At 41.0% G+C, this 27,596-nt stretch overlaps 1 protein-coding gene across 6 annotated transcripts in view; it reads right to left on the bottom strand.

Annotated features, from left to right (window-relative positions):
* Positions 1-545: 545 nt before the first annotated feature.
* NUP210L (nucleoporin 210 like) overlaps positions 546-27,596 on the bottom strand; it is a 60,021-nt gene continuing 32,970 nt past the window's right edge. For 3 of the 6 annotated variants that reach the window (XM_072117389.1, XM_072117388.1, XM_072117392.1), the window contains 18 exons: positions 27,421-27,553; positions 27,262-27,324; positions 26,640-26,819; positions 26,296-26,376; positions 26,025-26,156; positions 25,778-25,930; positions 25,608-25,699; positions 25,342-25,516; positions 25,084-25,259; positions 24,770-24,990; positions 22,134-22,270; positions 21,798-21,924; positions 18,091-18,240; positions 17,637-17,878; positions 17,299-17,488; positions 14,523-14,627; positions 2,972-3,034; positions 546-713 (listed from right to left, as the gene is read on the bottom strand). In XM_072117389.1, the coding sequence (XP_071973490.1) occupies positions 619-713; positions 2,972-3,034; positions 14,523-14,627; positions 17,299-17,488; positions 17,637-17,878; positions 18,091-18,240; positions 21,798-21,924; positions 22,134-22,270; positions 24,770-24,990; positions 25,084-25,259; positions 25,342-25,516; positions 25,608-25,699; positions 25,778-25,930; positions 26,025-26,156; positions 26,296-26,376; positions 26,640-26,819; positions 27,262-27,324; positions 27,421-27,553 (2,515 nt within the window). In that variant the 3' untranslated portion in view covers positions 546-618. Of the gene's footprint in view, positions 714-2,971; positions 3,035-14,265; positions 14,285-14,522; positions 14,628-17,298; positions 17,489-17,636; positions 17,879-18,090; positions 18,241-21,797; positions 21,925-22,133; positions 22,271-24,769; positions 24,991-25,083; positions 25,260-25,341; positions 25,517-25,607; positions 25,700-25,777; positions 25,931-26,024; positions 26,157-26,295; positions 26,377-26,639; positions 26,820-27,261; positions 27,325-27,420; positions 27,554-27,596 lie in introns of those variants that run through there. The other 3 variants (XM_072117390.1, XR_011848966.1, XM_072117391.1) reach the window with 3 other exon arrangements.

A 27,596-nucleotide genomic window follows, 5' to 3' on the forward strand; every position in this document is an offset into this window, starting at 1 on the left:
AGAAATGAAGTGGTCCTGTACAAACAAGCTGACTCCCAAGTGTTGCTTCACCCACTCCTTTAGGAGAAGAGTGTACGTGTCAACCCACGTTCCACATCCTGCCACTCTTGTTGAACGTTCGGATTCTTGTAAAAATCCCACAATTATAATTCCAATAATGCAGAGGCAGAAGGGAGATTCCAACTAAAACTGAACAGAGATAAAAGCTACAATTTACTGACTTACTGACATCGTTCAAGTTTTGTTTTCTATTGTGGCTTCCTCATTAAAATTACTAATGGTTATACTGGAATATTTACTACTTTTAGAAAATCTTTTACTCTTATACAAAGCATTGGAGAAGTATTGTGACATATTATAGTATAGAACATTATATAAAATTCTAGTTCTAGATATATTTTTGTAACTCTACAGCAACATTTAATAATTATCCAAAAGAATTGTAGAAAAAGGGATGGGACCAGCCTTGGCTCACATGGCTGTCACATGATAATTATTACAATGTTTCATCCTTCCTTCACTGCATTTTCAACTCATCAACAAAGTAAGATGATATAACTTTTATTTTCTAACTTGCAAACCTTAAGTTACATTACAGGATATAGTTCTTATACAGTATTAGGTTCTTGAACTCCAGAGTCTTCCATTAAAGTTGGATCTTCTCCTGACTATATGGTGAGTAATGTCCCTTGGGCTTCTGACTGAACTGTAACCTGGGTTCAAAAGGAAAAGCTTAGTTGTTGATGGAATTGAAGCAAGTTAAAGGGGTTGTCTTGAGGTTGCAAAATATGGCTCTTTCAGAAACAGTGCCTCTTGTGTCCATGTGTAGTGTGTGGTATTGCAGCTGAGCTTAATTCATTTGTATACAGCTGAGCTGCAATACCGACACACACCATAATCAGGTGTTGTGCTGATTTTTAGCTGCCATGTTTTTTTTAACCTCCAGACAACCCCTTTAACTACTTTGATAAACAGCAGGGACAGAGTTAGGCTTTAAAGGGGCATTCCCACGAAGACAAGTTTCTTATATGTACTCAGGATAACAAAATAACACATTCTCTAATTCACTGTTATTAACAAAAATACAGCATTTCATAGATATAGGTGCAACCTGTCTCTATGAGTCCTGCTTTACACAATTTCAGTTTGCCATAGACACGACCCTGTAACTTCTCACTTAGGGTCGGGCGCCATCTTGGATGAGATTGTGGAGCTGAGTTTCTGTCTGTCTCTGCTGTGTGACTGTAGCCCCGCCCCCTGCACAGAGCTCACAGACACTCACTGATTCACATCCTGTCGGCACATGGTGAGCAGAGAGAAGATGCAAACTACAAAGAGATAAGTGATCCGGGGGAAGGTGGAGGCAGGCACATGAGTAACAGTGTAATGGTCTGTCAGCCTCTGTGTAATCATCTCATGCTTCTCTGATCCGTCTCTTCTCTCTGTCAGTGTGTTAGTACAATGTCAGAAGTCAGATGAAAGTGTATATACACCTGTACCCTGATAATGTAACCACATTGTCTCCCCACAGAACTAGATGGGTCATAATGTGTCTACTTAGAGAGTCCCTGCCCACACCCTGGGATTTTACACTCAGCAGCCTAGAGAGTGATAGGAGTTAAAACAGCAATAAAACTGAGTAAAATTGTAAAGTAAGGGGTTAAAATGATCTTTAATGTGTTAATATCACTAGGAGATTAAAATGTGAGAATTTTATTTTGTGGGAAAATCCCTTAAGCACATATAAAGTTGTGTTATGTTATAATGTCTGAGTAATTACACTGCATAGGGTTCAAACATTCTAGGTGACCAGAAAAACCTGTAAAGAAAAATTGCTTAAAAAATGTCAAACTTTGGAGAATTTTTTATATCGTATCACCATTTTCTGACAAGCATAGATTTTGTACAGAGATGACTAAGCTGAAAGAAAGAGGAGGAATTCAGATTATCATTGTAGCTTGCTTCCAGGGTCGTCTGAACAGGAAGAACTGCAGGGCCCAGAGCAGGAGCTCCAATAATAACGCAGCCTTGTCTGCATCTCCTTGCTCCTCCTGTAGTCCCAGGCAGCTAAGGATGTGTAGCTTTAAAATAGCACTGATCACAGCACATCCTGGGTGACCAGGGACTGCAGGAGGAGGTTATGAGTCCCGTCTCGAAACTCTGTGGTGGGTTGTTGGCCCGGTTGCCCACAGAGAGTGGCCCGTGCCATATGTTCGCCACCACTGTTATAGGACATCTACCACCAGAAATAAGGATTGTAAACCAAGTACACTGACATACTAGCATGTGTCCCCTCTGCCAGGTTCTCCTCTTCTTTTAGCTACTTATGTCATGGTTTGAAAAAAATCTTTTTTTTTTATTATGCAAATGATGTTAATGGAGCATGGTGCCCCTTTGGCTCATTTTCACAAAGTTAAAAGCCTTTTTTCTTTAAAAAAAATGACATAAGAAACTTAATGGTAGATCCTGTCATAGGGGGCACCCACCTGCATATAAGTCTACTTGGTTTATTTTGGTGGTAGATTTCCTTTATAGGGGTTTTCCATAGAATCAAAATTAGGCCCCAATCGACAAGATAGGGCCTAACTTGCTCAGTCGGACCCCTCGTCGCTCCAGGAGAGTAATGGGGCAGGCGGCTGTGCATGACCGTACTGCTCCATACATCGCAGGAAACCCCCTTTAAGGTGTTAAAAACCATCCTCCACTCATTATGCAAATTAAGATAAACATAAGTGCTATTACTGCATTGTACAACTGTTAGAAGATCCCATTATTGATCCTGTATAGAGAGCACATCTAAAAATCAAACGTTTTTGACATTTTTTTGTACAGTGGTAAAAAGAGAATGCAGAACAGTATAGCAAGCTCTATGCAGACGCTAAACCGGGAGTGCAGGAAGATGCTGTGGAAAAGGGCTTTGTATATTTTTCACACACATCAGCATTTATGATACAACTTTTCAGTAACTCACCATTTAAAGTTGACATGTATATGATGGGTGTTTTCTGTAGATGATCAATTAATGCGTTGTATACTAGAGGCAAAGACATATTTAGTAAGAAATTCATATTCTTCGAATTTCTAAGAACTTTAAAATAGAAGCCCAAAATGCCGCCTAGGAAGTAGGAGTCAGATCAATAAGAAAGTACTGCTTGAAAATTTGTGCTAGACCCACCCACTGTAGTCAGAACATTTGTTTATTGTATTTAATTTCTCCTCAATGTACGACCAAAGTTATAACAAAATTGTATAAAGGAATTGTGCAGATTATGACAGTGTAAATATACCGCATTAAAGAAAAACTTCCTCTATGTACACTAACAGCTGATTGTTACAAAGCTTAAAGAGGATTGGTCACCCAGAAATTTGGCATCAGGAGCTGCTTACTAAAGTAGTGCTAGTGCTAAAACAAACGCTGCAGTGTCAGAATGATAGCGTTATCGGAAACCTCCGATAACGCTATCTAACACTGCGGCGGAGTACAATAGAAACGCCGGTCTCAAAGCTGTCAGGTGTATTTATGAGGAGGCGGGATTATGGGCGGCCGTCATCGCCGGCCTATGGAGCAAGCAGGGCGGTCCGGGGAAGAGCAGCTCCTCGGACCGCCCCCTCATGAATACACCGGACCGCTTTGAGAGCGGTCCAACGTTTAAATTGTACTCCACCGCTGAGTTAGATAGCTTTATCAGAGGTTTCCGATAATGCTATCATTGTAACACTGTGGCGTTTGTTTTAGCACTAGTGTGCTTACTTTGTAAGCAGCTCCTAGTGCCGAATTCATGGGTGACAGGTCCTCTAGTTTTGCTTTAAGGATGGAGGGTTTTTTCACTCATTTTTCACTCCCCACCTTCAAAAATCCATAACTTTTTAAATTCTTCTGTGTACAGAGCTGTGTGAGGGCTTATTTTCTGCATAACAAATTTTACTGCTCAGTGATGTTATTTATTATTCCATGCTGGAATAATGGGTATAATGGTATACTGGGAAGCTGAAAAAAAATCCAAATGTAGTGAAGTCTGGAAAAAAATGCATTTGTGTCACTTTCTTGTGGGCTCTGATTTTACAATTTTCACCAACTTTCATCTCGGCTTTATTCTTTGGTTGGGTACAATCACAGTGATACCAAATTTATACAGGTTTTATTGTGTTTTAATACATTTTCAAAATGTAAACGATTGTGTACGAAAAAGATCGGTGTACGGAGCTGTGTGAGATGTCACTTTTTGTGAAATGGAACAACATTTTTTGAAGACTGTGCGACATTTTGATCACTTTTTATTACATTTTTATGTGATTTTTAAATGGTGTTTAAGTCGCGTTTCGGACATTTGGGCGCTATTTTCCGTTATGTGTTTCACCGCCAACAATAACAGTTTTTATATTTTGGTAGATCGGGCATTTTGAGACGTGTTTGTAACTTTTACTGTTTTGTACATTTTATATCAGTTCTAGGGAAAGGGGGGTGATTTGAAATTTTAGGTTTTTTATAATTTTATTTATTTTTTTAAACTTTTTTTTTACTATATCTTAGACCCCCTAGGGATCAGGGGTCCCCAAACTTTTTACATAGGGGGCAGTTCACGGTCCTTCTCAGACCGTTGGAGGGCCGGACTAACGTTTAAAATTAAAAAAATAAATAAATTCCTCTGTACACTGCACATATCTTATTTTTTTAGTGAAAATACAAAGCAGAAACAAATACAACATTTAAAGTAAAGAGTACTTACAAGCATCTCAATGGGAAGTATGAGCCTGCATTTGGTTGACCCCCCACCATTAATTAATTAATTCATATGCTGCCCCCCACCATTAATTATTTCCTTTGCTGCCCCTCCACCATTATTTCCTATGCTGCCCCCACCATTAATTATTTCCTATGCTGCCCCTCCACCATTAATTATTTCTTATGCTGCCCTCCACCATTAATTATATCATATGCTGCCCCTCATAAATAATTATTTCATATGCTGACGCTCATAATTAATTATTTCATATGCTGCCCCTCCACCATTAATTATTTCATTTGCTGCACCTCATAATTAATTATTTCAAATGCTGCCCCTCCACCATTATTTCATATGCTGCCCCCACCATTAACTATTTCCTATGCTTCCCCTCCACCATTAATTATTCCCTATGCTGTCTCTCATAATTATTTCCTATGCTGCCCCTCCTAATTAATTATTTCCTATGCTGCCCCCCACCATTAATTATTTCCTATGCTTCCCTCCACCATTTATTATTTCCTATGCTGCCCCCCATCATTAATTATTTCCTATGCTGCCCTCCACCTTTAATTATTTCCTATGGTGCCCCTACACCATTAATTATTTTCTATGCTGCCCCTCTTAATTATTCCTTATGCTGTCCCTCCACCATTAATTATTTCCTATGCTGCCCCCACCATTAATTATTTCATAAAAAAATCCTATACTCACCTTTGGCAGTAGCCCCTGCGTTGCCTTTCTTCCGCGCATCCAGGTTCAAGGAGCAATGTGCGCCAGGGTTGTCTTCTGGCCACATCGCTCGTCCTGCAGTATTAGTGAGTTTCCGTCCGCATCGAGCACTATACAGTGACGGACGGAAGCATCCTGTCCGGATGCCCCTGCCCGACTGCTGAAGGCAACGTTGGGCCAGATACAAATGGTCCATAGGCCACATGTGGCCTGTAGGCTGTAGTTTGGGGACCCCTGCCCTAGATGGTCTGATCGTTCCTATTATGTACTGCAATACTACTGTATTGCACAATATCGCATTTTTGCACAGTATTTATTACAAAGAGCCAAGATACTGCCCAATGTGCCCATTCACTGAGTAGATGTGTGTATGTCTTCTGGCACTGCCCATTTGCACAAGCCCTATTGGATGCAGGGACGTAATTACAAAGGTAGCAGTCATAGCGACTGCTATGGGGCCCTCAGTGTCAGGGGACCGGCCACCCAGCCTATCACACATAATAATAGAGCATGTGTACCATTATATACATACTATGCTGCATATTGTGCACTACAGGGGCGTTGCTAGGGTGGTAAAAGATCCGGGGCACGGGCCCCAATGCATTTGTATCAGACGTTCAGTAATGCCCCCTCCTGTACATAACCCCCTCACATGTGGCTGTGCGGTGCCAATAACAACTTTAATGAGGGTATATACAGCTACAGAAACACTGGAGAAATCCTGACTTACATCCAGTGACTGCAGGTGACATGTCCACTTCATTATTAGGGTGGTGGCACAAGTGACGTTTTGAACCCGCTGTTAGTCCGTTTTTAGTCAAGCGTTTTCAGTCCGTTAAAAAACGCATCCGTTTTTGTCCAGTTTTCCCAATTATCTTAATTAAAAACTAGCAAAAATGGATGCGTTTTCTAAAAACGGGATCAAAACGCCACATGTGCAACCACCCTTAGACCCGGCATCACCACGTCTCCTTTCTGTGTAGTTCACCACACAGACATCTTAAGTCCTATATAGTTCCGAAATCTTGGTTCTCTGAAGGTGCGTTCACATGTTGCAGTTTCAAATGCATCGCAATCAGTTTTGAGGTGGTTTAACCCCTTAACGCTCTGCGCCGTAGCTCTACGGCGCAGAGGTATAAGGGATGTGTGAAGAGGGCTCACGGGCTGAGTCCTCTTCATACAAAGGTGGGGGTTTTTGCATTTTGCAGAAACCCCCCACCGCTAATAACCACGGTCAGTGCTTGCACCGATCGCGGCTATTAACCATGTCATTGCCGCCGACAAAGTCGCCGGGCGGTGTTTCAAAAACGCCGCCATCTTTATTGCGATCGCCGCGCCCCCGAACGTCATCGGGGGGCGGCGATCGGTTGCCATGGTAGCCTCGGGTCTTCTTTTGACACGAGGCTACATGGCTTCTGCAGTTTCGTTACAATGAGCCAGTGGCTCATTGTAATGAATATGCTGTAAAGATGCCATATATTGCAATACAGAAGTATTGCAGTATATGGTAGGAGCGATCTGACTATCTAGGGTTAATGTACCCTAGATGGTCTAAAAAATAGTGAAAAAAAAAAAAAAGTTTAAAAAATAAAAAAAATTAATAAAATATTAAAAGTTCAAATCACCCCCTTTCCCTAGAACGGATATAAAAATAATAAACAGTAAAAATCACAAACATATTAGGTATCGCCGCATCCCAAAATGTCCGATCTATCAAAATATAAAAACGGTTACGGGCGGTGGTGACCTTCGAGACGGGAAATGGCGCCCAAATGTCCGAAATGCGACTTTTACACCTTTTTACATAACATAAAAAATGAAATAAAAAATGATCAAAATGTCGCACAGACCTCAAAATGGTAGCAATGAAAACGTCGCCTCATTTCGCAAAAAATGACACCTCACACAGCTCCGTGCGCCAAAGTATGAAAAAGTTATTAGCGTCAGAAGATGGCAAAAATTGTTTTTTCTTTTTTGTACACATTCGTTTAATTTTTGAAAATGTATTAAAACACAATAAAACCTGTATAAATTTGGTATCACCGCGATCGCACCGAACCAAAGAATTAAGCTGAGGTGTTATTTTGAGTGCACAAAGTCTAAAAAACTGATCCATACATTTGGATTTTTTTTTTCAGCTTCGCAGTATACGGCATGTTAAAATAAATAACGTTACAGGAAAGTAAAATTTGTTACGCACAAAATAAGCCCTCACACAGGTCTGTACACGTAAAAATGAAAAAGTTATGGATTTTTGAAGTTGGAGAGCGAGAAATGAGCCGAAAAACACTGCGTCCTTAAGGGGTTAAGGTGCAGTTTTGTTATTTTAACAAGTGAAAGACAGGGGCCAAAAACACGTTTAAAACAGCACATGTGCCATCACCCTAAGGGTACATTCACACGGCCGTGTGCTGGGGAGGAGGAGGAGGTGACCCCTCCTCCTTCCATAGAGAATAGCGGCGCACGGCCGCTCACACGCCGAAAGATAGAGCATGCTCTATCTTTTTGCGGTGTGCGGCCCGGATCGGTGCCACACGCCACTATTGCCGTCTATGGGTATGTACATGCGGCCGCATGTACGTCCCCGCAGACGGCCATGTGAATGTGCCCTAAGGGTGGTGGCACACGTGCCGTTTTGTCTGCGTTCGTGTTTGCAACGCCTGCGAACAGGAACGAGCCGCATTGCATTTGCATTAATTTAATGTGCCCATATAGATTCTATGCTTAGTTCACAAATACCTGCAGTCCCCCCTGTTATGTGCCCCAGACAGATCCCCCTGTTATGTGCCCCACACAGATCCCCTTGTTATGTGCATCACACAGATCCCCCTGTAATGTGCCCCACACAGATCCCCTTGTTATGTGCATCACACAGATCCCCCTGTAATGTGCCTCACACAGATCCCCCTGTTATGTGCCCCATACAGATCCCCTTGTTATGTGCCCATATAGATCCCCCTGTCATGTGCCCATATAGATCCCCCTGTCATGTGCCCATATAGATTCCCCTGTCATGTGCCCATATAGATCCCCCTGTCATGTGCCCATATAGATCCCCCTGTAATGTGCCCATATAGATCCCCCTGTTATGTGCCCATATAGATCCCCCTATTATGTGCCCCATACAGATCCCCCTGTTATGTGCACCATACAGATCCCCCTGTAATGTGCCCATATAGATCCCCCTGTTATGTGCCCCATACAGATCCCCCTGTTATGTGCCCATATAGATCCACCTGTAATGTGCCGCATATAGATCCCCCTGTTATGTGCCCCATATAGATCCATCTGTTATGTGTCCCATATAGATCCCCTTGTTATATGCCCCATATAGATCCCCCTGTTATGTGCCCCATATAGATCCCCCTGTTATGTGCCCCATACAGATCCCCCTGTCATGTGCCCATATGGATCCCCCTGTCATGACCATATAGATCCCCCTGTTATGTGCCCATATAGATCCCCCTGTTATGTGCCCCATACAGATCCCCCTGTTATGTGCACCACACAGATCCCCTTGTTATGTGCCCGTATAGATCCTCTTGTTATGTGCCCCATACAGATCCCCTTGTTATGTGCCCATATAGATCCTTTGTTATGTGCCCATATAGATCCTTTGTTATGTGCCCATATAGATCCCCTTGTTATGTGCCCATATAGATCCCCCTGTTATGTGCCCCATACAGATCCCCCTGTTATGTACCCCATACAGATCCCCCTGTTATGTGCCCCATACAGATCCCCTTGTTACGTGCCCCATACAGATCCCCTTGTTATGTGCCCATATAGATCATAGATATAGATATGTCCCAATGTTTTTTTAACTGTATACAATGTTTTTATGAGCCCTGAGTATATGTGGAGTTTAGCTTTTGCATGTGGATGGTTTTGGTGTCGAAATTGGTTTGCTGAATATTGTGGGTGTGGTGCCACCCACTGGCGTGACATGAACCCTGGGGTATTCAAATATTCACTAGACAGAGTTCACTATAGGACAGTGATGGGCAACCTTTTGAGCTAGGTGTGTCAAAATTTGCCAAAAAAACGAGCATAACTCGGGTGCTGTGTCACCTTTAGGAAAAACCTAATTTTGTAATAACATGTCCAGCAGCGGCCTCCCCTTATTAATAACATGTCCAGCAGCGGCCCCCCCTTATTAATAACATGTCCAGCAGCGGCCTCCCTTTACTACTAAAATACCCCTAGCGGCCTTCCTTTACTACTAAAATACCCCTAGCGCCCTCCCTTTACTACTAAAATACCCCTAGCGCCCTCCCTTTACTACTAAAATACCCCTAGCGCCCTCCCTTTACTACTACAATACCCCTAGCGGCCTCCCTTTACTACTAAAATACCCCTAGCGGCCTCCCTTTACTACTAAAATACCCCTAGCGGCCTCCCTTTACTACTAAAATACCCCTAGCGGCCTCCCTTTACTACTAAAATACACCTAGCGGCCTCCCTTTACTACTAAAATACCCCTAGCGGCCTCCCTTTACTACTAAAATACCCCTAGCGGCCTCCCTTTACTACTAAAATACCCCTAGCGGCCTCCCTTTACTACTAAAATACCCCTAGCGGCCTCCCTTTACTACTAAAATACCCCTAGCGGCCTCCCTTTACTACTAAAATACCCCTAGCGGCCTCCCTTTACTACTAAAATACCCCTAGCGGCCTCCCTTCACTACTAAAATACCCCTAGCGGCCTCCCTTTACTATTAAAATACCCCTAGCACCCTCCCTTTACTACTAAAATACCCCTAGCACCCTCCCTTTACTATTAAAATACCCCTAGCACCCTCCCTTTACTACTAAATTACCCCTAGCACCCTCCCTTTACTACTAAATTACCCCTAGCACCCTCCCTTTACTACTAAAATACCCCTAGCGGCCTCCCTTTACTACTAAAATACCCCTAGCGGCCTCCCTTTACTATTAAAATACCCCTAGCGGCCTCCATTTACTACTAAAATACCCCTAGCGGCCTCCCTTTACTATTAAAATACCCCTAGCGGCCTCCCTTTACTACTAAAATACCCCTAGCGGCCTCCCTTTACTACTACAATACCCCTAGCACCCTCCCTTTACTACTACAATACCCCTAGCGGCCTCCCTTTACTACTAAAATACCCCTAGCGGCCTCACTTTACTACTACAATACCCCTAGCGGCCTCCCTTTACTACTACAATACCCCTAGCGGCCTCCCTTTACTACTAAAATACCCCTAGCACCCTCCCTTTACTACTAAAATACCCCTAGCGGCCTCCCTTTACTACTAAAATACCCCTAGCGGCCTCCCTTTACTATTAAAATACCCCTAGCGGCCTCCCTTTACTACTAAAATACCCCTAGCACCCTCCCTTTACTATTAAAATACCCCTAGCGGCCTCCCTTTACTACTAAAATACCCCTAGCGGCCTCCCTTTATTACTAAATTACCCCTAGCACCCTCCCTTTACTATTAAAATACCCCTAGCGCCCTCCCTTTAAATATAATATAATAATAAACTTACATACTTACCCAGTGATGTCTTCTTCCCTGTAGCTTTACTGCAGGCGGCTCGGCTCCTCCAGGTTGCACCGCGCGCCTTGGGTCACGTGACTGACGTGACCTGACGTCAGGTCGCCTCAGTCACGTGACGAGCAGCGCGCATTGCAGCCTGGAGGAGCCAGGGGAGTTGCAGAAGGTGGGCGGACCAACGCGGCGCCGGACAGGTAAGCAGGGGGCAGAAACACAGGGACGGGGGCGGGACATTACCACAGGGGCAGCACATTACACAGGGACATTAACACAGGGGGAGCACATTGCACAGGGACAGAAACACAAGGACGGGGGCGGGACATTAACATAGGGGTAGCACATTACACAGGGAGGGGGGGGACAGTGGGCGCTGGGCGGCCGCGTGTCAGCAAAAATGACTACGCGTGTCATAGGATCGCCATCACTGGTATGGGATCATGATAAAGAGGCAAGCCGTCGAAACACGTTGATCGTTTCTATATCTTGTGGATGTTTGATTTGTACTTTGGAATAAAGAAAACAACATTTTAAAGGATCTTTAGAAGTGTCCATTGAGTGCTGAGTATTGTGTACATTTATGCATTTATGTCCGGTGGTTTGGGATTTTTGACTCAAGCACCATCGGGAACACTGGATATCTAGACGAGGGCAGTGGGTGCTTTGGTTAATCACTGATAGGTGTTTGTTTCTGGACTGTGGTATGTACTCTTTATGGTTTGCCAGGAAAGCCTACTTATGAACTAGGAAAGACTGTTTATCCAGGCTTGGCCCATGGACTGCTTAACCCCTTAGCGCTCTGCGCCGTAGCTGTACTGCGCTGAGTCCCGCGAATAGCGTCCAGCGCAGTACAGCTACTGCGCAGAGACGATGCCGGTTCAGCGCTGCGGGATTTCAGTGGTAATTTACCGCTGACATCCCCGGCTAACACCCGCGGTCGGAGTGGGCTCCGATCGCGGGTGTTTAACCCGTTAAATGCTGCGGTCAACGCGACCGCAGCATTTAACATGCCTTCTGGAGGTCTTTACCCCACGATCGGCCCCCCCGCACCGTTTTCAGGGGGGACGCTGTTTTGGCACCTCTGGGGTCCGATCGGGACCCCAGAGAAGCCTGGAGGGATTGCCTTTAAGATGGCGTCTGTGACATCATCTTAAAGGCAAAGTGTCAGCCTATGCATCTGCATAGGCTGGCACTGCTAATACCCTGCAATACATTAGTATTGCAGAGTATTATCAAGAACAAGCAATCAGATGATTGCTTGTTCATATCCCATGGTGGATCATGTAAAAAAATGTAAAAAAAATGTTTTTCAAATAAAAAATTACTTTATAAATCACTAAAAATGCCCATAAGCCCCAAAACATATAAAGAGACATATAACGCTCAAAAAAGTCTAAATCATAACACAAACCCCACATATATAGTATCACCGCGTCCGTAACAATCCATAGAATAAAACTAAATAACTATTGAACCCATATGATGAAAAAAAAAAAATTAAAAACCCGCCAAAAATTATGATTTTTACCTATTATATCCCACTAAAAATGCAATAAAAAGTGATCAACAAAACATATGTACTCCAGAATGATACTGTTGCAAAGAACAACATGTCCCGCAAAAAACAAGCCATCAACCAGCTCTGTAGCCAAAAACGTAACAATGTTATGCCACTTGGAAGACGGCGATGCAAAAATGATAGATTTTTCCCCACATTAGGGTTTTATTTGGCAAATTTAGTAAATCATAAGAAAAAATATTCATGTCTGGTATCCCCGTAATCGTATCGACCCATAGAATAAAGATAACATGATTATTAGGCTATACGGTGAACACGAAAAAAAAAAAAGTAAAAAATCCAGTACAGAATTGGTGCTTTTCTACTCATGACCTCAAAAAAAGTTCCTAAATTTTCAACAATAGGTGATACCAACCCCAAAATGGTAACACTGGAAAAAGCATCTCATCCCGCAAAAAAAATGCCGTCACATGGCCCAAATAACAGAAAAGCGAAAATTTTATAGCCTTCAAAAGGGGGCAACGAGAAAAATAAAATCCTGGCAGCTGCAGGGTGCTCCTTCCCTTCTGCGCCTCGCTGTGCCCCCATACCACAAGTAACGGCCACGTGTGGGGGGTCGCTGCACTCAGGAGAAATTGTAGAACAAATTTTATGGTGAGTTTTCTCTTTTTATCTTTTCGAAATGTGTAAATTTTAGGGCTAAATGAACGTATAACCGACAAAATTTGACCATTCTAAATTTCACTGCCATTTTGATTCAATTACTATGAAGATCTCAAGGGGTTAACAATCTTTGTAAATGCTGTTTCTGATAGTTTGAGGGGTGCAGATTTGAAAATGGGTTGGTTATATACGGGGGTTTTTGTTGCTAAATATGTAAAATTTGATTTCAAACAGTATTTATCCCCAAAATAGTCAATTCTGAAAATACGGAAAATCGCTATTCAATTTGTAGGCCGTGTGACGTCAAAATAAATTATCCAAACATTTCAAAAATTATGAAAATGTAAAGTAGACAAATGGGAAATGTTATTCTGCAAGTTATTTAGGTGGTAAATCGATCTGCCTGAAAACGCGGTGATTTTGAATTTCGAAAATGGCAAATTTTTCTAAAAATTCATAATTTTTTTCTTTTTTTTGTAAATAAACGCAAAACTTATCAGCCAAAATTTACCACTAAAATGAAGTACAACATGTGGGGAAAAAACAATCTCAGAATCGCTTTGATAAGTAACAGTGTTCAAAAGTTATAACCATATAAAGAGACGCAGGTCAGAATCCAAAAAATTGGGACTGAGCCTTAAGCTGTAAAATGGCTGCGTCCTTAAGGGGTTAAAGACTATTTTATAATTGACAGACCAGTTGTGGATGATGATAAGGCTATGGCTATGATAAAAGAAACTAGCTGGAATGTGTAAGTCAATTGTAATAATGCTTTTGCATGGATTTTAATCATGTAGAAACTACAAATTTGTATTGGATAGCCATGACTGGACTTATGCTTCTTGCAGAGGTTTGCCAGAGCGTCTTTGGGTACTGTCCGTGTAGAAGTGGGTTCTACGATTACAAGTTGGAGGGTTGCTAGATGTTACACTCTTGGAATGACTGTCATATTTAATGTTACATGTTTCAGCTGCATCTCAGTATACATATGTCAAAGTTTTGATGCATCATTTGAAATAAAGCTGTTTTTAATAAAAGGGTGAAGCATGTAATCACTACTATTTCCAGAATAAAATCTTTACAGAGAGATTTTACCCTTCACCTTTTGTACTTGGAGATTTCTGCTACTAGAAATAAGGTAAATGATTCAAGTCAAAGGGCTCCTTACATCAGTGGCGTTTTACGTAGTATTCCAACTCAACCCACCCGACCCCAGATCATACAATAATACATTCTATTCTATACTAGCTGTGCCAATGTATGTGCTGCTGAGACAACCAACATAGGAAACCATACGTATACTATTTTACATGAACTGTAACTCTCTTGGACATGAATGCTACATGAAAGCACAAACTTACATACCTATAAACAATCCACAGCTGATGGCCACTGCACAAAACACACTAAAAAGTATAAGATAGATGGAATTGGTGATAGTTGATAGATACCCAGGCTTGCCCTTCTCTCCTGCAATGAAAATAATATACCATCAATGGGTCAATCACAGCGGCAAATACAATGAGAAAGCAAGTAAAATTCATCACTATTGTGAGAATACAGGAAAAAGGAGACATGGAGGGTATTTCTTGCAAGTGAGAATTTTCCACCTTTCTGACACATTCACGCCAGGGGGACGTGCAAGGGCTCTAAAGAGGGCACGGCTGGTGGAGGAGTGGGTCGGCGCAGGGCAAGGGTTTTCCCCGCTGCACCACCAACCTCTCAAATGTGAGAAGTCCCTGGCTGTAATTATTTATATGCCAGGTAGAATGCTTGCTCCAGTTTATTTCTACACCAGGTGCTATCTGGCGTAGAAATAAGCGCTAGCAGCGATTTCTAAAAAAAGAAAAATATGATGACAGGCCTGATATGTCCTGTGTAGTCTTAAGATTTGGCATAATCTTTATTAAAAGGTATGAAAGCAGAGTGGAATTTCATAGTTTCATTAGAATTCCATACAGCTAGACTCTGCTGCCATCTAGAGATCAAATTTATTGCAGCAGGTAAAACATAGTGGACATTGTCATCTGATGATAACTTCTATGAAAAACTCAGCAGACAACATTACATCAAGAAATTACTTATATGCATAAGCAGGGGGTGTGCCTACAGGGGTAGCAGCCATAGCAACTGCTATGGGGTCCACTGTGTCAGTGGGCCCCACCACCTGCATTATTGGGGTTGTATATGCTGAATGTGTGTGTGCTGTTTATATACTGTATATATCCTATATGTATATATGTTGTGTATTTACTGTGTGTATGTTTATACTGTTTTTGTGTTCATAGTGTGTATATTCTGTGTGAATATGTATATTTTTTAAGGGGAAAGTGGGCCCCATTCAGAGGTCTGCTATGGGGCCCTGTCACACCTAGTTACGCCCCTTTACATAAGGCTCTATTTATACAACTCATGGTTATGTGATGTCCAAGAAAAAAAAATAGACTTTTTGTACTTTTACAGAGTGGGGGCTCAGACCTTGTTTAAAAGGCCCAAATCAATATTTGAAGTAAATGGGTTTATGGAAAAATGTGATGAATATGGCTTAACACTTAATAAAACCCAGCAGTCTGTATTCAGGTCCCATCAGGAGATCATTTCTAGATATATCCCAAGGTAAAACCAAGTAGATAAGGATGACACAGAGACAAAGGTGCCAACCTGCCATTGAAAGTAGTTTGTAGCCTTTGTGCTGGAAATATAGTCGTTAACCTACTCAGTCATTGACCTCTCTCCTTATTGCACATAGAGAAACTATGTTTCTTGTTATAACATTAGGGACACATCATAAAGTGTATAGGCCCAGCCACTAGTAGGTAGAAAAAAAATGTTGGGTCCACCTTGGTGGGCTATACCCTCACCACAGGCCTCATGATGATCAGTTTTAGCCTAGTGTCTGTAGGAGATAGACATGACCTGTGTGGAGGTCTTCTTCTCTTTTCTCCTTTTTAGGTGCAGAAGCTTAGCTTTCTCAGCAGAGGTATCCACACTGCCGCTTCCCCTTGTGGATGTGTTTCTGACACTCACCCAGTCCTCACCTGTCTCTGAATGAGCAGAGGAAATTCCAGTGCCCCACTTGGATGTCAGGCCAATAAGGGGTTTTACCTACGGCACCCAAAGATGCTGGAGAGGTTAGTGCCATATCTATGTGAGATTTGGGGTATCCCTTGGGCAAATTCTTATTCTGTTTTTTTTTTCTGCCTGGCTTTCCTCTCCCTTTTGTTACCTCACCTCAGCTGTATTGACACTGTAGTTGTTGAAACCATGGTGCTAAGATTCAAAGGATTCTAAGCTCCAGTCTTTAAGACGATTGTTAAGACTCGTAAGCCTCAGTCCTCCAAGTTTTACCCCCTGACTTGGAAGGCCTATTTCCCACCCTATGTTCTGTTCCACTCCTAGGCACCTTTCCTTCCTACAGTCAGGGTTGGACCAGGACCTTAGTCTCGTCTCTGTCCATCCTGTTCCAGAAAACAATTGCTTTTTATCCTCAGGTTAGGACCTTCTTCAGGAGATAGTACACAATGACCCCCCTTACCAGAACCCACAATTAAAAATGAGTCTATTTCATTGTGCCTGTAGTTAGAGTGCTATGTATCCGCTTACATGACCACTATAACCATTTCTACATCAATGATTTTATCATTCTGAATTAACTTTATGGTTTTTGAGAAGGCATATCTTTGTCTGCTTAGTGTGTCACAATGCCAGATCCTGGCCCTAAAATGACACTCTGGAAAATCTAGATATCACTCCTACATAAAAAATTAGGAAACATTCAGTAGTTGACACTCTTGTACCATTTCTTTGTAAACCCCAAGTACATGACACCAAGGGATATCTAGAGATTACTTCTACGCTGTAGTAGAATTAATAGAATGTACAGATCACTTCTATATTTAGAAGAAGACAAAACACAGCAGTTCTCAGTTTTTCCTTCCAGCGAACTCTACTGTACTTTTAGCACTGGGTAAATCCAACTGATACTGCTAATCTTTTGCCATTTAGAGATCACTTCTAGATATAGCATTAGGTAAAACCCAGTAATTTAATCTGCACATCCATATTAAACAAGCATATAAACTACTAAACCTATTTCAGTAGGGTTATATTTTATCTAATGTAATAGTATTATCAAACAGACCTTCCAGAATCTTTACTGGTAGTGCCATGTCCTGACCCGTCACAGTACATGAGATATTGATAAACTGGGTCACTGGGGAGAACTGGGTAGACTGAAAGTCCACAATAGAGACAGGGAAGAGAAATAGTCCTGTGTGCTCTGCTGAAACTATGGCTTTTCCAAACAAGAAGTATGGAAAACTTGATGTTATCTGCATGTAAAAAAAATGTAATACATTATATTTTTCTCCAAATTTAAGCAATATGTCTAAAAGATTATGGTTTTTAATGACTATATACTGTATATGCTGCACATAACACATTAGAAAACAAGCTGAAAGTGCAGGTTAATGGTGGTACCTCCAGATTCCCAATAACAATGCTGATTCCATAAATCCTAATATAATTCTCCAGCTCATGGCTACTGAAAATCAGCTCAGACTGGTTCACATGAAAGGCTGGGTAGAGCGGGACATGAAGAAATCCAGTTCCTCCATGTTCAAGTAGAGATGCTCGTAACTCCACCATGGTCTCTGCTGTGCTCAAGGTTTGGATCTCTATGTATGTCAATGGTCTGATGGAGATCTTACAATTATATTGTCCTATAAAACAGCATATTTCAATGTTAAGCTCAGTTAAAGCTACTGTAAATTGCAAGTATTCTGTTTAATTGTTTAAGTGCCAGATTGTCTTTTCGTGCCCCATAGGCTGTCATCATTGGCATATTTTGAGATACTAATTTTAATCTAGGATGCCACAATAAGAAGTGAACATTTTGTCTTTTGTTGCTTCAAACCATTTGCAATCTTCATACCTGTCTCCAAATTGAACTGTGATGTGATCTGGAACATCTTAGTGGCTGGGATGAGTAAGGACTGGTTACTGAACTGCACAGAGCAGAGCAGGGGATTGTCAGATGTCAACATAACCTGTGCCACTTCTATCTGTGCATTGCTGCATGGACCTAAGCAGTAAAAACATTAACTTCAGTAAAGGGAAGACATTCTGTATAATGAAATCGTATTAGTACCGTGTGTTTAGTACCCAGTATTCTGTGATCAAATAGCAAAGACAAGGAAGCCATAATGTCCTCCTCTTTCTGAGATCAGATGCCATATTTCCTTCAGGCCACCAACACAACAAGCCTCTTTGTGGGGCTGGTAGGGATTTTGGGCAGGATTTTCCAGTTACTTCTCTTTTATAATGGTTCGAGTTATAAATTTACAAATTCATCCACTACGTTTCCATTGGTTTGTTAATTTTTAGAACCCAAACTTGAATAAACTGCAACGAGATACACGTAGTTCATTTTCGTCCAAAATGAATTTTGTTTGTAGGATATAGTGGGTGATGTGTGCTGCAATGTGAAAAAACAGGCCATTTAAGGAAATCTATAGCTAATCATGTATTATAATGGATTATAGAATAAAAGTTTGGATGAACACCTTTTTTGCTTTTCTTGTACTCCTCTGTTATCTAGGCAAATCCATTCCAATTCACAGTGGTGGCCATCACAATCCAGGCTTATAATAGCTGGCTGAGGAATGCTGAGCTGTCACAGTATTGTTTTTACTGTACAACAGTTTTAAAGGAAATGTACAACTAGTTTATAGTTGTATTCACCATTAAGGTTGCTGGGTAGCTCCCTTCAGTGTGTACATAGCTATAATTTTATAAGAAGCTCTGATTGGAAGTCGGATCATCCGACGGCACGCCTTCCAATTTCTGTTGCAGCTGCACCACAATCCGATCGTGTGTGACATAATCCCAGCGCAAACCCCTATTAAATACCTGTCAAAGCTGCCCAAATCCTGAAAACGGCGTAAAGTCTGGCGAAAGTGAGCAGCGCGGCCCTTAGTAAATAAGCCCCAATGTGTTTGTTAGCTCCCTCTGGTGATCAAACCAGAGAAGTGTCCCTAGATTTGTTTTTTGTAGCAGGTCATCCTAAACACTTTAAATTACGTAAACACCTAAACCTACGTTAAAAAGGATAGCGGCACAAATGAAAAATTTTGCTGCACAAACCAGCATAAACGTAGCACAAACGTTTGACACTACTTTTGTTTGATTTGGTCAATGTGGGGGGACTGGTTGACCTTTTGAACTTTACAAATTAGTTAATATCTTCAAAACAAAAGCAGCACAAACAAAAATTTGAGCATCACAAAGTAACAGAATTGATTGGCACCTGTTTTGTTTTCCATTGGGTTATGTGTGGGGGGGTCAGGCTGGTTGACCTCTGGAAACTTTTATTAACCCCTTCACGCTCCGTGGCGGATATATCCGCCACGGAGCGCAGTGACTTAGCGCTCAGTGGCGGATATATCCGCCACGGCGCTTATGCCGGCTCGGCTCTGGATCAGAGCCGAACCGGCATCGGGAAACACGGGGTGCCGGCTGTAACTAATAGCCGGCACCCCAGTGTAACACCCGCGATCGGAGTTGTCTCCGATCGCGGGTGCTTAACCCGTTAAATGCCGCGGTCAGCGCGACCGCGGCATCTAACCTGCATCTGGGGGGTCTTTCCTCCACGATCGCCCCCCCCGAACCGTTTTCGGGGGGTGCCGATCGTTGCTATAGTAACTCTGGGGTCCGATCTGGACCCCAGAGTTACTTGCAAGAATTGCCAGTAAGATGGCGTCTGTGACGTCATCTTACTGGCACAGTGCCAGCCTATGCAAGTGTATAGGCTGACACTGATAATACTCTGCAATACATCAGTATTGCAGAATATTATCATGAAGAAGCAATCAGAAGATTGCTTCTTCATGTCCCATGGTATAAAAGTGAAAAAGTAAAAAAAAAAAAGTTATTCAATAAAAAAATAAAGTCATAAATCACTAAAAATGCCCCAAACTCCCAAAACATATAAAGAGACATATAACTCAAAAAAAGTCTAAATCATAACACAAACCCCACATATATAGTATCACCACGTCTGTAACAACCCGTAGAATAAAAGTAAATCATTATTGAACCCCCACGATAAACGCCGTAAAAAAAAACTGGTATAAACCCTCCAAAAATTATGATTTTTACCTTTTCAATCCCACAAAAAATGCTATAAAATGCGATCAAAAAACCATATGTACTCCGACATGATACTGGTGCAAAGTACAACATGTCCCGCAAAAAACAAGCCATCAACCAGCTCCGTAGCCAAAAAAGTAACAATGTTATGCTACTTGGAAGACGGCAATACATAAATGATAGATTTTTCCCCACATTAGGGTTTTGTTTGACAAATTTAGTAAAACGTAAGAAAATATATTCATGTCTGGTATCCCCGTAATCGTATCAACCCATAGAATAAAGATAACATGATTATTAGTCTATACGGTGAACACCAAAAAAAAAAAAAGTAAAAAATCCAGTACAGAATTGATGCTTTTCTACTCCTGCCCTCAAAAAAAGTTCCTAAATTTTCAACAATAGGTGATACCAACTCCAATATGGTAACAATGGAAAAAGCATCTCATCCCGCAAAAAAAATGCCATCACATGACCCAAATAACGAAAAAGCGAAAATTTTATAGCCTTCAAAAGGGGGCAACGAGAAAACTAAAATCCTGGCAGCTGCAGCGCCCTCCTTCCCTTCTGCACCTCGCTGTGCGCCCATAAAAAAAGTCACAGCCACATGTGGGGGGTCTTTGTACTCAGGAGAAATTGCAGAACAAATTGTATGGTGGGTTTTCTCTTTTTATATTTTGGAAATGTGTCAATTTTAGTGCTAAATGAACGTATAAGGGAACAATATGACCATTCTAAATTTCACCCCCATTTTGATTCAATTACTATGAAGATCTCAAGGGGTTAACAATCTTCGTAAAAGCTGTTTCTGATAGCTTGAGGGGTGCAGATTTGAAAATGGGTTGGTTATATAGGGGGTTTTGATGCTAAATATGTAAAATTTCATTCAAAACTGTATTTATCCCCAAAATAGTCAATTCTGAAAATCCAGAAAAGCGATATTCTATTTGTAAGCCGCGTAACATCAAAATAAATTATCCAGACATTTCAGAAATTATGAAAATGTAAAGTAGACAAATGGGAAATGTTATTCTGCAACTTATTTAGGTGGTAAATCTATCTGCCTGAAAACGCAATGATTTAGAATTTCGAAAATGGCAAATTTTTCAAAAAATTTATCATATTTTCTTTTTTTTGTAAATAAACGCAAAACTTATCTGCCAAAATTTACCACTAAAATGAAGTACAACATGTGGGGAAAAAACAATCTCAGAATCGTTTTGATAAGTAACAGTGTTCAAAAGTTATAACCATATAAAGCGACGCAAGTCCGAATCCAAAAAATCGGGCGTAGCCTTAAGCTACAAAATGGCTGCGTCCTTAAGGGGTTAATATCTTAAAAATGATAGCGGATAATGAAATAAATACATTTCTGCTGCACAGACCAGCACAAACGTTTGACACCGATTTGATTGGCAACTTCACTCAGGTTCTTGGGAGCCACTTTACAGACAAGCTTATAAAAGATAAGTACACATGTCACATACTCACCTTTAATAATAGGCTCTGTGAGACTAAGAGAGACATGCACATTATACTGACGTGTGGATGGGACGTTAGTGAGATAACCATGTGATGCAAGTCTCATAATGAGTAACTCAGAGGATTCCACAGTCACCTAAAATGAAAGATCTCAGCAATGACTATGTATATCCACAATGGTGAAGAGGCTTCTAAATTATGTTGTGCATCCTATAACTAGTTCTGTAATCTGTTCTCAGATGCAGGTTTTTATATGGTATGTGCTATTTTATTCAACATTTATGTTTTGGCTATACTGTACTTCAGTGTCATATGTGTCTTATTCTATACGCCTGTAACTCTCACCTGCTTGTATGTTGTAAACATTCCAGTAATGATATAGAAAACATTTGTGATCCCTTTACTGCGAGCTACAGCCACGCCAGTAACTCCATCTACCTGCAGGAATTGAGTTGCTGATGTTTGCCAGACCCCTGGCTCATCTGTGAAGAACAGAATAGGGCTTGTCAGGGATTGCATTTATATACTACAGCAATGATGTAGAAAAGTACTTCTTAACCCCTTCCCGCCGCAGCCCTTTTTCGTTTTTGAATTTTCATTTTTCACTCCCCACCTTCAAAAATCTATAACTTTTTTTATTTTTCCATGTACAGCTGTGTTATGGCTTATTTTCTGGGAAACAAATTACACTTCAAAATGTTGGTATTTAATATTCCATGCCACGTACTGGGAAACGGGAAAGAAATTCCAAATGCAGTGAAATTGGTAAAAAGACGCATTTGTGCCGTATTCTTGTAGGCTTGGATTTTACAGATTTCACTGTATGACCCAAATGACATGTCTACTTTATTCTTTGGGTCGGTACGGTTACGGGGATACCAAATTTGTATAGGTTTTATAATGTTTTCATACATTTACAAAAATTAAAATTCCTGTACAAAAAATTTTTGGGGAATTTTGCCATCTTCTGGCGGTACTAACTTTTTTTATACTTTGGTGTACAGAGCTTTGGGAGGTGTCATTTTTTGTGACTTTTAATGGCGTTTACAATGTTATCATTTTTAGGACTGTACAGCCTTTTGATCACTTTTTATAGAATTTAAAATTTTTGGACTTTGGGCGCTATTTTCCCTTACGGAATTAAACGCAGAGAAAAAACGTTATTATATTTTGATAGACCGGGCATTTTCGGACGCGGCGATACCTAATATGTTTATAATTTTTACTGTTTATTTATATCAGTTCTAGGGAAAGGGGGGTGATTTCAGTTTTTATGTTTTTTTATTATATATTTTTTTTAAACTTTTTTTTTTATTTTTACTATTTTTCAGACTCCCTAGGGTACTTTAACCCTAAGGTTGTCTGTACGATCCTATCATATACTGCCATACTACTGCCACCGATCGTGGGTGTTACCGGTAAGCCTTTGCTGCAATATGCAACCAGCCCGTGAGCCCTCTCCATGCACCCGCACCTGGCATGTGACGTACTATTACGTCACATGTCGGTAAGGGGTTAAGAGAGTCTACCAGTAGTTGTAACCAAACATAGCTGCAGACAGTGCATATATTTTAGGATTGTAGCTGTACTTCAAGCATTGAGAGAGTCTTCCCTTGTATTTGCTTGTATGCTGTGATCTATGCTTTCAATCTGCCCCAGACTCTCCCCCCCCCCTCCCGCATCCCACACAGAGGCTGCGCAGCAAGTTCAGCTATAATCCTGGAATAAAAATGCATTTTTCATAGTCCTTCTGCTTCTAACAACACTAAGAAAGGTATGGTTACACAGAACTTGACCACTGCACTGCCTGTTGGTAGACTGCATTGAATTGCCCTTCATTTTACTATAATGGGGCACATTTACTTACCCGCTCCAGTCGCGATCCAACAGTGCGTTCTCTCGCTGCTGCGTCGAAGTCCGCCGGAGTTCACCTTCTTCTTCCCGTGCATGTAAGTGATGATCTTGCGACAGCCACGCACCCCCCCCCCCCCCCCGATTTCTGTTGCGTGAAAGCCAGCACCGATGCACCAAAATTTGATTGCGTGTGCCAAAATCCATGTGCAATTCGGCGCAAATCGGAAATCTTCGGGAAACCCAACGAAAGTGCGTGATTCGGACCCTTAGTAAATGAGCCCCAATATGTGCCAAAAGTTACTTTGTTCTAAATTACATAGGCAGTTACTTGGTAAATTGTAATTAACAGTAAGGAGATTTGTCTGTGTGTCACTGTGGTGTATGACTTATGGCTTAGACAATGGGGCACATTTACTAAGGCCCTTGTCGCAGTTTTCTGTCGGACTTTGCACATTCTTTCATGTGCAAACTGCTTGCACATGTATATAAGAAGTGTCTGCGCCACTTATGTTTTGCACGTGACCCATTTGTGTTGCAACTACACTATTCTTCATGTAACACAAATTTAATCACTAAAATGGGTGTTACGGTGCTCAAGTCCGATAGAATTATGTTGCCATTAACCCATGTTAAAGGTGCACCAAAAAAAAGTTGGTGCACTCTGTTGGAGCGGTGCAGAGGGCACCAGATTCCTGAAGAACGTCACGAATCAGTTGCAACCTGCACACTACACACAGGCAAACTGCACATAGTACAGTTTGCACTGTTTTCAGTCAATGTTCCCCAATGTACCTGTCTTAGTAAATATGTCCTAATATGCTCCTTAAAGGGAACCTGTTACCAGGTTTTATCCCACTAAACTACTAGGTAAAGAAATGTCCTTTCTAGAATTGCGTCTTATATATGAAATTGCGCCCATTTACCTATACAATTTTTTTCCAATATATTTCAGGCTATCTTTGGGGAAGATTTGTTACAGGTAAAAAGGTGAGATTTCACATTAAAGAGGGGATTCTAGAAAGGAAAGCTCATACCCTACCTGAAGGGAATAGTATTTTAGCGGAGTAAAACCTGCTGACAGATTTAAGCTTAGGGTTTCTAATAATATCCTGAATGATAAATCTCACCATTACTGTTGACCAGATGTGTACTGAAACAGATAACTTCTCCAATGGCAACAGGCTTTTTAAGGTTTGGCAATATGGCATCTTCTACAGATATTGGGATGAAATCTGCCATTCCTGGGTGTGCTTCATCCCAGATTCTTAGGAGTGTCTCTCCTTGCATCACTGTTGTTACCAGGAAAGTGTAATTCTGAATACCAGGTTCAATTAGTAGCAGATCATCTCTGTAAGAGAGAAACATAATGCCAGCCTTGTGGAATAATCTTGGAAGTCAGTATTTCTTTGGATTTTGTTCTTCTAGTACATTTTGTAGGTACCTGTTTATTGCATAACAAAGTTGAGTTTTCTGGGCATGGAATTTTTCCCCAGAGCTTGAGTAAAAGTGCACAATAAGTTCCAAGGTTATGCCAACAGGAAATGATGCCAGAGGATGACCACTTCTTGTATGGAGCTTGGGTTTGACTTCAATTCTCAAATAGGAAACAGGGGCTACCTGTAAGAAAAATTTTAAGTACATGATAGTGTATATGAAAACAGTTTCATATGCCATAATGGAAATTAACATCTTCCATTACATGCACGCCGATGACGAGATTCTGAGTAATTCCAAATGGTTCCACAGTTGAGATCTTCAGGATGCTGGATCCTGTAATTCCTCCAGCTCTTATATGTACCTGACCATCATCTTCAATAACGGAAGAGTTAGGAAAAGATTGAAGAATGTTGGAGGTCACAGAAGCTCCTCCATCTCTAAACCAGAAGGAAACAATTAGTGGGCTGATTTTCAGTGCAGTCATCTGCATATCATAAGGAAACAAATAAAATGTTCTGTTTCTCTTACTTGTTTGTTGTCACAGTGATGTAAGAATTTGGAGCCATCAAGATCTGTTGCACTGTACATTTAGGGAAGACCAGAGCAAAGCCTCGTAGAACCTATTTAAGAAGCTTTGAAGAATTAGAAAGCTCAGCTGTGGTTATGAAAATCAGCAGGACTGTAGGAACCAGACTTACCACTACTTGTACTTGGTCTTTTAACTCAGTGGCATTACCCTCAAACTGGTCACCTATTACAGAGCGTACCGTCACTTTAATGCTTACTCGGCCAGTGGCCCAAGTCCGTACCAACTGAGCAAAGTTTAATTCAGGCTGCAGATGCACGGATGACTGGAAATAAAGATGAATTTTCATGGTTATCAAAAAAATATTTTCTGGTAAAAGACAAATTTATGGGATTTATATAAGTTTTTTAGATGATCACCTCAGTCATTCGGGATTCCAATGTCACCACGTCCCTTTTATTTAGTGACCAGTAGAATTGTAAAGGAGGCTTCGAATTACCGAAAGAGAAGGGCGTCTGTGTACTGGAGACCCCCATGACATACACGGGCATCTAAAACATAGAAGAGAAATTGTTATTTCTGAGACCAACAATGCCAACCATATACACATGTTCATCTAGTATTATGCTACTTTGAAATTAATATTTCCATCAGTTCAGAAAAGTTCATCTCATATTCAGAAACAAAAACCTCAGTAGATGTGATAAGACGTGTCACGGGTACATGGATCCTAATTGCTTTCAGATGGATGACTTCAACCACAATCTCATCCTATAAGATAAAAATCGGTTGCTACAAATAAAATCATGAAAAAACTCATGGTTTTCCATTAAGATGCTAACATGCATGCCACATTTGTTAATACTCAGATTATTCTGTTAATGTAGAGAAGGTCAGCAGATTATGGGGGTATGTAGCAAAAGAACCCTCCAAATGACTTCATACAACACAATAAATGAGAAGGGGAATTTCTTAATTCCATGTGTTTTTTTTCCTTATAATCTGGTAATCTGAAACCTATGCAGAGGTATTACCTGAGAAAACACCATAGAACCACCCATATCTTCATTTATGGCTTGGACAGTCCCTCTGATTTTGGTGGTTCCAACAGCTAATCCAGTCACCTGACCCACTTCATTTATAGTGGCTACACTGTTATTACTATTGTAAAAGTGGACAGCTGACTGCGGCTGAGGCCCTCCCTCAGACGTAATCTGAAAGAATAAGAATAATTTATTTTCTTAAGTAAATAATGAAAAAACATGGAGACACAAAATAGCTGCATACTACCATCAAACCTTATCCTAGTGCTTCAGAGATCTTCATAAATGATACATTTCAGGAAGCTTAGCATAATATACTAGTACTGAAGCATGAGAGAACGCCAGGTAAGGGGAGAAAGAGGTACTTTCCACACCTTCATATAGTGAGCTGCTTTGCTACTAAATGTGAAGCATCTGAGATATTAAAGAAAACCAGTCAGTTAATCTGACCCATACAAACTAAGCATATATTTGAAAGTATATAGCCAGGTAATGTCCCACTTTTGTCTATCCCTTACGCAGGGTTATTGTAAAGCTTTTGCTTGGTTTGGTATCACCTTGATTCACAAATTGTATTAAGCAGCCTTTACTACTATCCAATAAATATTCATACCTGGATCATATTGTAAGGAATTATTGTGATTTTGTCTGGGACAAGTCGAAAAGGCCCAAATACCTATAGAGAAAGCAAGTAAATATTTATAATACACATATAACACATAATAAGATTAGACAATAAGTAGAGTATCAGCACTAGTGATGGTCATTGCACCTCTACTGAATGTGGAGCTGATGTCATCCTCCTCCCAGCCTTATCATATGCAGTGACTATCAGGGTTGTTTGTCCTATATCAATACCACGAAGAAGGTAACTCCAGGAGAACTTGTCTTTTTCAGGTACTTTTCTGAAAGAGAAAATTTTATGCAGAAACTACACACAAGGACTAT

The sequence above is a fragment of the Engystomops pustulosus genome, chromosome 7, assembly GCF_040894005.1.
Source record: "Engystomops pustulosus chromosome 7, aEngPut4.maternal, whole genome shotgun sequence".
NCBI classification, from domain to species: domain Eukaryota; kingdom Metazoa; phylum Chordata; class Amphibia; order Anura; family Leptodactylidae; genus Engystomops; species Engystomops pustulosus.